Source organism: Tupaia chinensis, unplaced genomic scaffold (genome assembly GCF_000334495.1).
Source record: "Tupaia chinensis unplaced genomic scaffold, TupChi_1.0 Scaffold000475_1, whole genome shotgun sequence".
Lineage (NCBI taxonomy): Eukaryota > Metazoa > Chordata > Mammalia > Scandentia > Tupaiidae > Tupaia > Tupaia belangeri.
The window spans coordinates 666,824-679,410 of record NW_006159984.1 but is presented as its reverse complement, the minus strand read 5'-3'; the positions used below and the strand labels follow the sequence as shown (position 1 = coordinate 679,410).

Sequence of the window (12,587 nt, the reverse complement as noted above, 5' to 3'; positions counted from 1 at the left end):
CATATGTATGAAAGTAGAAATGGAATATTATTGACGATAACATGCATGATTAAGCCACTATGCAGCCTATTCTAGATGGGAAACTACATTTGGTATGTTGTGATGATGCTCAGGGAATGAAGGTTAAGTAATTAAAAAAAATAGTTGCAGGAGGAAAAAAAAAACCAGTAAAACTGTTCGTATCAAAATAAAAAAAAAATGCATATATGATGACTGCAGTAAGCTACATAGACCCAGCTGGGTACTACTTTATAATATGTTCATTCTACTCACTGAGGTTTATGCATAAAGTCAGACTTGGGTTCATGTATAGGTATACATCAGCTGTGCTAGCTATTTGATATATTTAGACTAATTAAGTTCATTAGCAAATCAATTAAATGGGGGGAGGAAGGCATAGAAAGCGACCATGGATACCAGAGACAATGTGGGAGGAGGGTGGGACATGGCAGAGGGTGAGGGATAGGGAATCAAGGATGGCAAAACAAAAAACAAAGTATATAAGACATAGGAATTGGAAAATTATTTGCTGATAACATGTATGTTGATGTACTTGATTGAGCCAATACACAGTGTATTTTGGATGGAAAATTCATTTGTATGCTGTAATGATGTATAGTGAATTAATGTAAAAAATAAATAAATTTAAAGAGAAAAAAATATGACGCATCAGTGACAGTTTAGAAAATAAACTGTTATCTATAACTTTTAATAATTAAATGTAAAATACTGTCTTAAAATATCTTTTTTCACATTTTCTCTGATTTATATCTAATAATAGTTTCCTATACTTGATGGTCTTGGTATACATTTTATTGAAAAGTTATATTTATGGCATACTGTCATGACTGATTCTATTTCACAGCATCCGCTGGAGGAAATTTATAACCACAGTCGCTCCAGGAAGCTCATTGATTATCCAGTCTCAGATAAAATTGGTGCCAGAATTTGGTTTGAACTAATGTGGTAAGTAGCAATCTCCTTGTAATAACTTTCCCCACAAATTCTAAATTTCATTTTTCACTTTTCCTTATAACAAATTATTCCAAATTATGACATATTATCTGATCCAGAATGAAGGAATTATAATTGTTTATTGTAGTCCAGGCAGGTTTGTTATAGACGAATATTGAGTGTTTGACATAACCCCTCTGAGTCATCGGTATGTATCTTTTGAGATGAGAGATGTGTTTTTAAATTCTTATTACTAGGATCAGTGTTCTAGTATAATACATGAATTGGTGTCCAAGTTAATAACTGATTTATCTGTTTAAATATATGGAATATAGCCAAATAAAAAGCTGGCATGTATGAGCCTTGTAAAATTTGGAAATGAGCTCCTTTAAGAACACCCAAATTTTTTTTCCAAAAGCTCTAAGGCTTCTGCTGAGCTTAGATATTGAGTCTCAAGACTCCAGACAATTTCATAATATTAAGTTGAGCAATTTCTCTGCAGTTGTTTTACTTTGTAACTAAGTACTAGGGAAAATTGTACTTTAGTAAGGCTGATGTAATCTTTGGCCCCATTATGTGGAGCACTAAGCAATATTATTTCCCAAAGATTGGACTATGTCAGTCAGGTGAAGGGTTATTTTTTGGAGGAAAGATAAAAATCAAGTTAATCACTGTGGATAGGATCTGATTAGAATAGGGCCTATGTCAATTTTCTGTCCTCATGTCCTCATGAAATAAAATGGGGGAATATCATAGCCTTAAGAACCTCACTGAAATCCAAATTCAATAAAGACAAGCCTCTTTTGAAAGATTTTTTACCAGAGGGCACATTCACTTGCTACAATAAGAGAGAGAGAAAGAAAGAGAGAGAAAGAGAAAGGGAAAGTAAGAAAGAACCCACCTGTGGGACACGATCATGCTGCAATCCCTTCACCATTTTTCCCTCCTGTTAGGATTTTGGGCATGCATACACATGTGTCTGGGGTGTTTTTAATCAACCAGGTCTGGTATTCAAACCATGTGAGGTGCAACCATCTTAGCCACAGGCCATGAGTTGACCTGTGATATGTTTTGCATTGAAAATAAAATGAAACTGATACAGATGAGTTTCATAGTTTCATTCTGGTATGAAACATTTACCTATGGATTCCTCCATTTGAAATTCATAAGGTTAGATTGTGTTTTGAAAGCTATATGAAACATCAACCATTGCATGGGAACATCAATTAGAAGCATACGTATGATTATGACCTGTGCCAGTGCCATGGCCTAGATTTCCTTAAATACTTATTATCTTTTAGCAACCACTTGTTTGAAGAGCAACAGTCTGGAAATATTCCCTGTTGCTCCAGCAGGATAGTTCTGAGCTGTATTTTTCATATCTGTCTATTTTTTGTTTTGCTTCGGTGCTAGGTATCTATAGGCAAGGACACAATAGGTTTCAGCTTTCTCTGTTGTGCTAACTTTCATATGCTTCAACCAGAGTAGAAAGAAGAAATTATCTGGGGTCAGAAAAACTTTAACCTGACCCAATCTTATTAAAAATGGAGCTAAGCAAAGTAATTTGTGTATATTCTGCCTTCAAGGCCTTATCTTCCTGAGCTCTGGCCTGTCTTCAGTAGGGAGCAAAAGCTAGTCAATCTTTCTAGCATAATGTATGTATGCCAGAAATTAGAGCTTTCTTTTCTTTTCTTTCTTTAAAATTTAAAGATAATTTGTGTATACTCTGCCTTCAAGACCTTGTCTTCCTGAGTTTTGGCCTGTTTTCAGTAGGGAGCAAAAGTTAGTCAATCTTTCTAGGATCATGCATGTATGCCAGAAATTAGAGCTTTATTTTATTTTCTTTCTCTAAAATTTAAATTCGCCAAAGAGTGCATGTGCTTATGAGAGAGAGAGAGAGAGAACACCTTCCATGGGAAATGTTCATGCCACAATCCCTTCTCCATTTCTCTTTTTGAGATTTTGGGCACACGTACACATGTGCACAATGTATGCATCTTCGGCCTTAAGGTCCAGGATGACTCGAACTGCATAGCTGGCTATATGGGTGCCTTAACCACCATGCCACAGGCTGGCCACCCCTAGAGCTTTATTCTTCAATGTATCATCTGAAATTCTAGAATTCTGTGAAGTGAAGTGATATAGGTATTTATCCTCATAGGGCCAGAAGTCTAATTCCACTTCCTCCAAGAGCCTCAAAGATTCTAGACATAGTATATTTCAATACCATTAGAAATAAAATAAAAACTTAAAAAAGAAAAAAAAAAGTGAGAATTGGCTTTATATGTGTAGGTCACAGTTAAAAATTCATTGAGAGTCAGATTTCATTTTGGTCAACCTCTGGGTGACCTGTCTTCTGTCATTTGCCAATGAAAATGCATCTATTCAATGCTCTGAGCCCCCTAAGTAATTAATTATTGGAATAATTGGCTGCAAAGGTCTTCACAAGAAAACAGTCTAGTGCTGCTTGCAATAGAAAATGTAATTAACTACTTTGGGCTGTTTTTTACCTCCTTCATCTCATTTGAAGCTCAAATGATGACCTTTGCCTATATTCCATCCACAATATTTTAGCTATTTAGGAATATATAGTGGTTAGAGACACCATTTCTTCTAGTCAAAAGAAAGACCCCAATCATAAAAGATATCTCCTTTCCCTCTTTTTTAAAACATAAGGTTTATTTATTTATTTTTCTTCCATTAGTGAGTGACCAAGAGAGAGTGTGAGACAGAAAGATATTACTCCTTATGGGGTCCTAATCCTAATGTAGTGATCTACCCTCTCCCTCCACACAACAAACACACACACACACACACACACACACACACACACACAGGTTCACCCAGGCCCAGATCATGGGCACACTTGTGCCTGGGATATTATGGGAGGTCTATGGACATTAACATGGAACCTTCCCATATGGGTCAGCCTGCCACTGTTCTGCCATCTGGTACTACTTTGTTTTATGAATATCATTGATTCTCCTTCAGAATCAGCTCAAGAGTCAAATGCTCTTCAATTTTTTTTAAAAAAATTAATAGCTCTTTAGGAGATACTCCTTTTGTGGTGTCTCCTCGATTGTCTTGTTATGAATACATTGTATAGTTACAGTTGAAACTCGAAAGAGGCTTGCTGAGGGCCAAGGTATATATGGCATTAGGAGAAGGATATGTTGCTAATATAAAATTCAGGATACCAAAGAAAATGGTATATAACTTTCCTGTCCTGTTATGTTAGGGAAAGGAAAAGGAAACAAGCTCTATAATGTTTCTCAGTGGTTAGGTAGGGCTGAATATTGGCAAATTCATAAAGTTGCTCACAAGCTCTATTGAATCTTCCTTGCCTCAGCTGTGAGGCTCAGAAGTAATGTTTATACAGGGAAGAGAAACTGTACAACCAAGTTATATAGTGAACCAGTGTCTGAGTCAGAAATAGCATTTCTTGCTTCCAATGCTGTGTTAAGTCCCAGCACCACACCCTAACTACTAGACAGCAAAGGTGGCATGTGTTGGGGCAAGGTAGAGCCATGAATAGGGCCATAGTGGCAGTTTTCTCATGCCCTCTCTTCAGGATTGAGACTGTAATGCTTTCTTCTTTGTGGTCCTTCCTCTCTCACATGATTTGACTATTCAAAGCAGCAGAGCAGAAATGCCAGGCATGTTCAGACTGCCTCCTGAAGATATAGTGTATAAGTTCTGGGGGACATAAAACTGAAATGAAGTGATGCCTATGTTAATAAGCTTGATTTAATCACTACATATTTTATGTGTGTGTGTGTGTACACATATCTCAAGACATCACATTGTACTCCATAAATATCACTATTTAGTAATTAAAATAGTATAAATATCACACTGTACCATGAATATGTATAATTAATTGCCAACTAAACTAAAAGAAACAAAATAAAAAATAAAATGAAATTATAGAAATCAAAAAGACAATTAGATGGAAAATTAAAGAGACAAAACTCACCTATTTGAAACACATCATCTTGGAATTGCAAAATAATACATAGCCAGTGAGTTGGAAGCATGTTGTGTGAGGGAATCTCAGTGGAACTGAGATTATAGGAAGTCTGGGCAGAGATGAAAAGCTTCTATTTGAACATTTTCCAAATAAACTTACTGGCGGTACTTATAGTAGAAAGCAGGTGCAAGCAGACCATAGTGGAAAAAGCCTAGCTTTAATGTTAGGGGTTTTGAAGTTTCATAGTTTCTTTAGATTGTATGACTATGTTAGAGAGACAATTTTTGTCTGTCCTAATTTCTTTAGGTGTGTGTGCATGTGTTTGTTTGTTTGCTATAGGGTGTGTGTACTCACCAGAGACAGAGAGATAAGGAAAGTGAGAAATCACCTCCTGGGGGGGATGGCCATGCCTGTATCTTCTCCTTCATTGTCTTCTCAGGATTTGGGGTGCACATCACACATACCTGGGATGAAAATATAGTTGTTGGATTGCCCATATGGGATCCAGCACCTTAATTACCATGCCACCTGCTGGCCCCAAAGTATCGATTATTTTATTTATTTGTTTATTTATTTGCTTATTTTGTAGAGACATTTTTGCTGTAGGGTGCATGTCCTTGCCAGAGAGAGAGAGAGAACAGAGAAATAAAAAGTGAAAAATCACCCCACAGACGAGATGGCCACAATACAATCTCTTCTTCATTCTCCTCTTGGGATTTTGGTCATGCACACCTATGCCAGGTCCAGGACTTGAATTGCAATTAAGTGGGAGTCCAGTGATGTAACCATTATGCAATCTGCTGGTCCATGTCTTGATTTCTTTTAATAATAAAATTTTTTCTGAACATGAATGATGGTCTTAGGGTTAAAAAAAGTACTGGAATAACAGACAGCAAGTGGGGTATTAAAAATAGTACACTATATAAAATGGCTTAAGCAATTGAGAAGTTTGGCATTGACACTTTCCCTCTGCTACTCAATTGTTCTAACATATAAGCAGCAAAACTTGATTCTACAGTTCCCAAAGTGAGATATGAACACTATTGACTGAAATTTCCCAGGTTTCTCGTTTCTGCTGATTGACTTCAGTGACTGTGAGCAAAGTGAATGGATACTGTTCTTTTATTTGAGAAACCTGAACTAAGTAAAATGAAGCAAGACAGAGTGCGTGGAATTGGAAAAACTGTGAACTGGAAATTCTTCTCAAGTCTCTGAATGCAGATTAGATGGCAGCACTAACCCTTCCACAGCAATTATCCCAATTTCCTGACCTCATTTCCTACTCTCAACATTCCAGTTTTACTTTCTCTGCCACTTTCTTTCCCATATCCTCCCCTATTCTCCCATCTATTATTATTTCTTCCTCATCTGTCTTATTATTATTAATGGCACATAATAATTGAACATATTTTTGAGGTGTAGTGCGATATTTTTGCTGCATGCATACAATGCGTAATGGTCAAATTAGGGTGAATAGCATATCCATCATCTCAAATATTTGGCATTATTTTCTGCTGGAAGCATTCAAAGTCCTCTCATTTAGGTAATCTGGGATATACAATAAATTACTGTTAACTCTCATTACCCTAGTCTACTATATATCCATTAACCAACATGTATTATCCTCCCTTCCTTCTCTCCTCTCAATCTCTAGTAATCACTATTCTAATCTCTATTTATACTACATCTTTTTTAGCTTTCCTATATGAGTGAGAATATGTAGTATTTCACTTTCTGTACCTGGATTATTTCACTTACCGTAATGTCCTCCAAGCTCACCCATGTTGCCTCCAATGACAAGACTTCACATTTCTTTTTTTTTTTGAAGAGGTTTTTGCTATAGGGTGCGTGCACTCACCAGAAAGACAGAGAGAGACAGAGAGAGAGAAAGCAAGAAATCACCCCCCCCAAGGGGGTTGGCCATTCCACAATCCCTTCTCCTCCATTCTCCTCTCTGGATCTTGGGCATGCATGCACATGTGCCTGGTGTGAGTTTAAGTGACCAGGGCCAGGACTTGAACTGCAGTTGGCTACATGGGAGTTCAGCCATTACGCTAACTACTGGTCCCAGGATTTTACATTTCTAATGGCTAAATAGTATCTCATCATGTATATATACCACATTGACTTTAGCCATTCATCTCTTGATGGGCACCTAGGTTGATTCCATACCTTGGCTATTGAAAATAGTGCTGCAGTAACCATTGGAGTACAGTCATATCTACAATATACTGATTTGCTTTCCTTTAGATATATGCCTAAAAGTAGGATTGCTGGATCATACAGCAGTTCTATTTTTAATTTTTTGAGGAACTTCCAAACTGTTTTCCATAATGTGTATACTAATACAATGGAAGAGTTTCCCTTTTTCTGTATCCTCTCCAGGATTTTAAATATTTAAAATTTTTTTAGATGATAGCCATTCTACCTAAAGTGAAATGATATCTCACAGTGGTTTTGATTTGCATTTAATTATCTCTGCCTTTTTTCACTTTCCTGGACCCTACTTGATCAAGGTTCCTACTATACTCTGGTTTTGTATGTCAAAGTTGCTTCTTACAAAAGTTGAGCTTTGCCTATGAGATGAAAATGTCAAAAAGGAGTATAATCTTAGCACAGTGTTAGGCTTACAGGAGGCACTTCATAAAGATTTACTGAATTAGAATTCAGGGATTGCAGGTTTCCAGTCTGATCTGGAAACGTTAGTTATTAAAAATGACAGTCCTTTACTTTGTACCCCACATTCCCCAAGGTTATTTTTCCCTCTAGGCATTGCAGTGAGAGAAGTCCCCCTCACCTCAAATTAAACATCTTTTTTCTGGAGCCACAGACTGGTTGAAGTGGCTTCCGTTTCTTTATCTCTGGCAGCTTCTCCCCTCCACACCCTTCCGTGTTATATACATTCAGTGGTCCTTGGACCTGTTTCCTGGTATTTTAAAGAAAAGAGTGACATAAGGAGGAATTACTTCAGAAAAAAAAATGTCTTTCACATTTGAAAATATAATCATGTGAAAGCCCATTACTGAATATGTCAGGATACAAGACTACTTTTATTCCATACCCTCCTTATTCAAAATAACTTATTCAGCAGCTACTTCTCTATGGTATATTATAGAGCATAGTTACAATAGTCCCTATCCAATGACAGCTGTTGAACTAGAAGAAAGATTTCCTCATGTACCATGACCCAATGTTGGCCCAGAAGTCCAACAAAAATTTAAGTAAATGACTGCCACTTGTACAAATGGTTATATCAAAGGGTATGTAAATGGCTAGATCAGAAGTACAGTGAGTATACAAATGACTATTCTTGTTAAATCTACCTTTCAAATCTCATTTGTATTCTACAGGAAAAGATTTTTTTTTTTTTTTGGAGAGGTTTCTGCTATAGGGCACGTGCACTCGCCAGACAGACAGAGAGAGACAGAGAAACAGAAAGTGAGAAATCACCCCTCCAGGGGAGATGGCCACGCCACGATCTCTTCTCCTCCATTCTCCTCTCGGGATCTTGGGCATGCACACACATGCGCCTGATGTGAGTTTAAGCCACCGGGTCCGGGCCGCAAACCGCAGTCTACTACATGGGAGTCCAGCGACATAGCCATTATGCTAACTGCTGGTACCAAGACTTTATTTTTAAGAGACATTTTAGGAGCTAGATACATGGAAATGTCTTATGTAATGAACAGTGGGAGAGGAGAAGGAAGATAAGATAAGCTTAGAAGGGGATCTTGATCTATAGGATGGAAATGCTAAGATTATTTGAATTATCTTTCCAAAAAGGCACTGTAACAAAGTGAAAAAAACTCTTTCAGCCAGAGATTCTAATTATCTGAAGAATCCCTATCTCTAAACTCTTATTTTATTGGAAAAAAAATGAAGCAACAATTTACTTCAGAAATTTAGTTTAAAAAATGTTAGGGCAGGGACCAGCAGTTAGCGTAATGGCTATGTCACTGGACTCCCATGTAGTTGACCGTGGTTGGCATCCCAGACCCGGTGGCTTAAAACTCACACCGGGTGCGTGTGCGTGCGTGCCCAAGATTCCGAGAGGAGACCGGAGGAGAAAGAATTGTGGCGTGGCCATCCCCCTTGGGGGGGTGATTTCTTGCTTTCTGTCTCTCTGTCTCTGTCTGTCTGTCTGGTGAGTGCACGCGCCCTATAGCATAAAACCTCTCAAGAAAAAAAATGTTAGGGCATATCTTGGAGGTCCCATAATCACCTGTAGTTTGCACAGTGGAATTAACTCTCAGACAAGGAAGTTAACCAATATTAGAAGTTAGAAAATGCAATTTAGGTTAGTTTAAAAATCCTTGGTTCATGGACTGGCTCCGTGGCTCAATTCCGTGGCCCAGTGATTAAGTCTGGTGGATGCCACATGGCCTACTGTGCGGTTTGAGTCCTCGACCTTGAAGCTTTGGAAATAAACTGGGTGTGTTGTGTGCACATGCCCAAAATCCTGAAAGGAAGAAGATGTGATAGAGAAGGGACTGTAGAAATTGTAGTGTGGTCATTCCCCATGGGAGCTGCTTTCTTTTCTCTCTCTCTCTCTTTTTCTCTCTCTTTCTCTTTGTCTCTGACAATCACACACTTGGCAAGCACACATGTTCTCTGGCCAAATTTAAAAAAGTTCTTGAGTTAGGAATAAAAAAATCTGAATTCTGATTCTGAGTATATCATTTACACTATCTTTCAATTCTGACATTCTTTAATTCTAAATTATATAAGCTTCAGTCTCTATTTCTGTAAAATGATGATAATTCTTATCATTTCTACTTTATGGTGTTCTAATGAGACTCAAATAAAAACAGCTTTCATTGTTGCATGTTTGTGTGCCCAAAATCCTGAAAGGAGGGACAGATGAAGAAGGGGGTGCCTTGTCCTCTCCCTCTCTCTCTTTATGTTCTCTGTCTCTTTCTGACAATCACATGTGTTCTCTAGCAAAAACAAAACAAAATAAAACATAAGAGAAAACATCTCACAACTCTAGAAAGGATTTCAAAGATTGAAAAGTATCATACTAATTCCAAAGTGTCAGCTTTATCTTTAGCTATCAGATATATATCTGTTTTGGTTTGTTCTTTTCTTGGATTCTCAGATAACCTACATTATTCGCATTCATTGCAATGCTATAGTATTTCACTTATTTATTGAGTATGGTCTCACTCACTCCTGCAACATATTCTTATAGTACTATTCAACATATGATAGGTGCTCACAAAGTACATGTCAAAGCAAATTGAATGTGAATGTTATCTTCTAACCTGAGTGGACAGAATACCTTTTACTCCACTGAAATCATGGATGGAAAGTGGATTTGATCATTCATTCCATCTTGTCTTCCATAGGACGAAAACATTTCCAACCAATCCCTAGTCTCAGAGTGGTGAACCCCTGCAACCAGCAGGTCTCTGAAAAAATAAAAAATCCATGGGTGACAGAAGATTCATTTACTTCCAATTCCAAGATTTAAATTCAAGCCTCAGACCCAGGTTGGGCAATGCTACTGCCAATAATACTTGCATTGTTGATGATTCCTTCAAGTATAATCTGAATGGTGCTGTCTACAGTGTTGTATTCATCCTGGGTCTGATAACTAACAGTGCTTCTCTGTTTGTCTTCTGCTTCCGTATGAAAATGAGAAGTGAGACTGCTATTTTTATCACCAATCTTGCCCTCTCTGATTTGCTCTTTGTCTGTACCCTACCTTTCAAAATATTTTACAACTTCAATCGCCACTGGCCTTTTGGTGACACCCTCTGCAAGATCTCTGGGACTGCATTCCTCACCAACATCTATGGGAGTATGCTTTTCCTCACCTGTATTAGTGTGGATCGTTTCCTGGCCATTGTCTATCCTTTTCGATCTCGTACCATTAGGACCCGGAAGAATTCTGCCATTGTGTGTGCTGGAGTCTGGATCCTAGTCCTCAGTGGTGGTATTTCAGCCTCTTTGTTTTCTACCACTAATGTCAACAATGCAGCTACCACCTGCTTTGAGGGCTTCTCCAAGCGTGTCTGGAAGACTTATCTATCCAAGATCACCATATTTATTGAAGTTGTTGGGTTCATCATTCCTTTAATATTGAATGTCTCTTGCTCTTCTGTGGTGCTGAGACCCCCCCGCCAGCCTGCTACACTGTCTCAAATTGGAACCAATAAGAAAAAAGTGCTGAAGATGATCACAGTGCATATGGCAGTCTTTGTGGTATGCTTCGTACCCTACAACTCTGTCCTCTTCCTGTATGCCCTGGTGCGCTCCCAAGCCATTACTAATTGCTCATTGGAAAGATTTGCAAAGATTATGTACCCAATCACCTTGTGCCTTGCAACTCTGAACTGTTGCTTTGACCCTTTCATCTATTACTTCACCCTTGAGTCCTTTCAGAAGTCCTTCTACATCAATACCCATATCAGGATGGAGTCTCTCTTTAAGACCGAAACACCTCTCACTGCAAAGCCTTCCCTTCCAGCTATTCAAGAGGAGATTAGTGATCAAACAACAAATAATGGTGGTGAATTAATGTTAGAATCCACCTTCTAGGTACGAGAACTGTTTTCAGGTTCAAATATGGTTTCTCCTATGATTTTTCCTATGCTATAAATAAAAGATTTGAACCTAATGATACTGAGAATAGATTAATGTACTGAATACATTCAGATACATTTGTTTGAACATTTATTGTACATACGCTGTTTTGTTCAGTAATTATAGGTCAAGTCTAATTACAACAACTAAAATAGACCACCAAACTCTTTCTGGTAAGTTAGAATTTTATTGTGTAACATTATGTAAGTGGCCAGTGGCCTTGACTTTAGTGATATGAAATTACTTTAAAACTTTTAAAAAGATATTTGATTTCCAATTATATTTGGTAATTGGGTTAGGCCTATAAATATAGAACAAATTCAGGGAATATTTTTTAAAAATTTTGTGTTACTACTGATATATATTAGTCTTTTTCTTTTTTAAATCATCATTGAGTTTATTTTGGCACAAAAACATACTTTAGCCTAACGTTATTAATAAGAAGTGTGTCAAATTTAAAAGAGTGGGCAAAATTTGTCATATGAATTTTGAAAATAGAAAAGAAATTGTGTTTGGAAGAATATGAGTGGGAAGAAACAAAAATTAACAGGATTTACACATTTATAATTACTAGTAGTGTCAGTTTTTAAAACTAGGTTTTTACTTTACATCTAGATTTTCATATGAAATTTGAAATCCAGAAAGTTGCTAAATATATGCTCAACAGGTCCAAAATGGAAAATCATATAAGACAAGAAAATATCCATTAAAAAAAACCTAAGCAACATCAACCTTTTCTTTTTCCTTAAAAATCTCTAGTTATCTTTTTTGGGGGAGTATACTGTGTTCTATGAAATATATGTTCTCCTCATAAAATTTTGGAGCACAATGCAGGCAGAAATCTGCACAGGAATAAGGTGGAAAAAAACAATAAAATAATAAAAATAAACAAAAAATCTTTAAAACTTGTATTAATCATTTTTTGGGGCTTTAAAAATCTGTAACGTTTTGGTACTTTTTTTTCCAATTAAAATATGGAGCACAATGTAGCCAGAGCACTGCTGAATTTGTGCCCAAGTTGGTTGCAAGTTGGAAAGGGTATATATATATATATATATACATACACACACACACA

The 12,587-nt window shown here is 37.1% G+C and overlaps 1 protein-coding gene across 1 annotated transcript in view; it reads left to right on the top strand.

Annotated features, from left to right (window-relative positions):
• LPAR4 (lysophosphatidic acid receptor 4) overlaps nt 1-12,359 on the top strand; it is a 15,803-nt gene extending 3,444 nt beyond the window's left edge. Inside the window, exons 3-4 of the mRNA XM_027774718.1 lie at nt 866-966; nt 10,273-12,359. Coding sequence (XP_027630519.1) covers nt 10,355-11,467 — 1,113 coding nt within the window. The 5' untranslated portion in view covers nt 866-966; nt 10,273-10,354 and the 3' untranslated portion in view covers nt 11,468-12,359. The remainder of the gene's footprint in view (nt 1-865; nt 967-10,272) is intronic.
• Nucleotides 12,360-12,587: the final 228 nt, after the last annotated feature.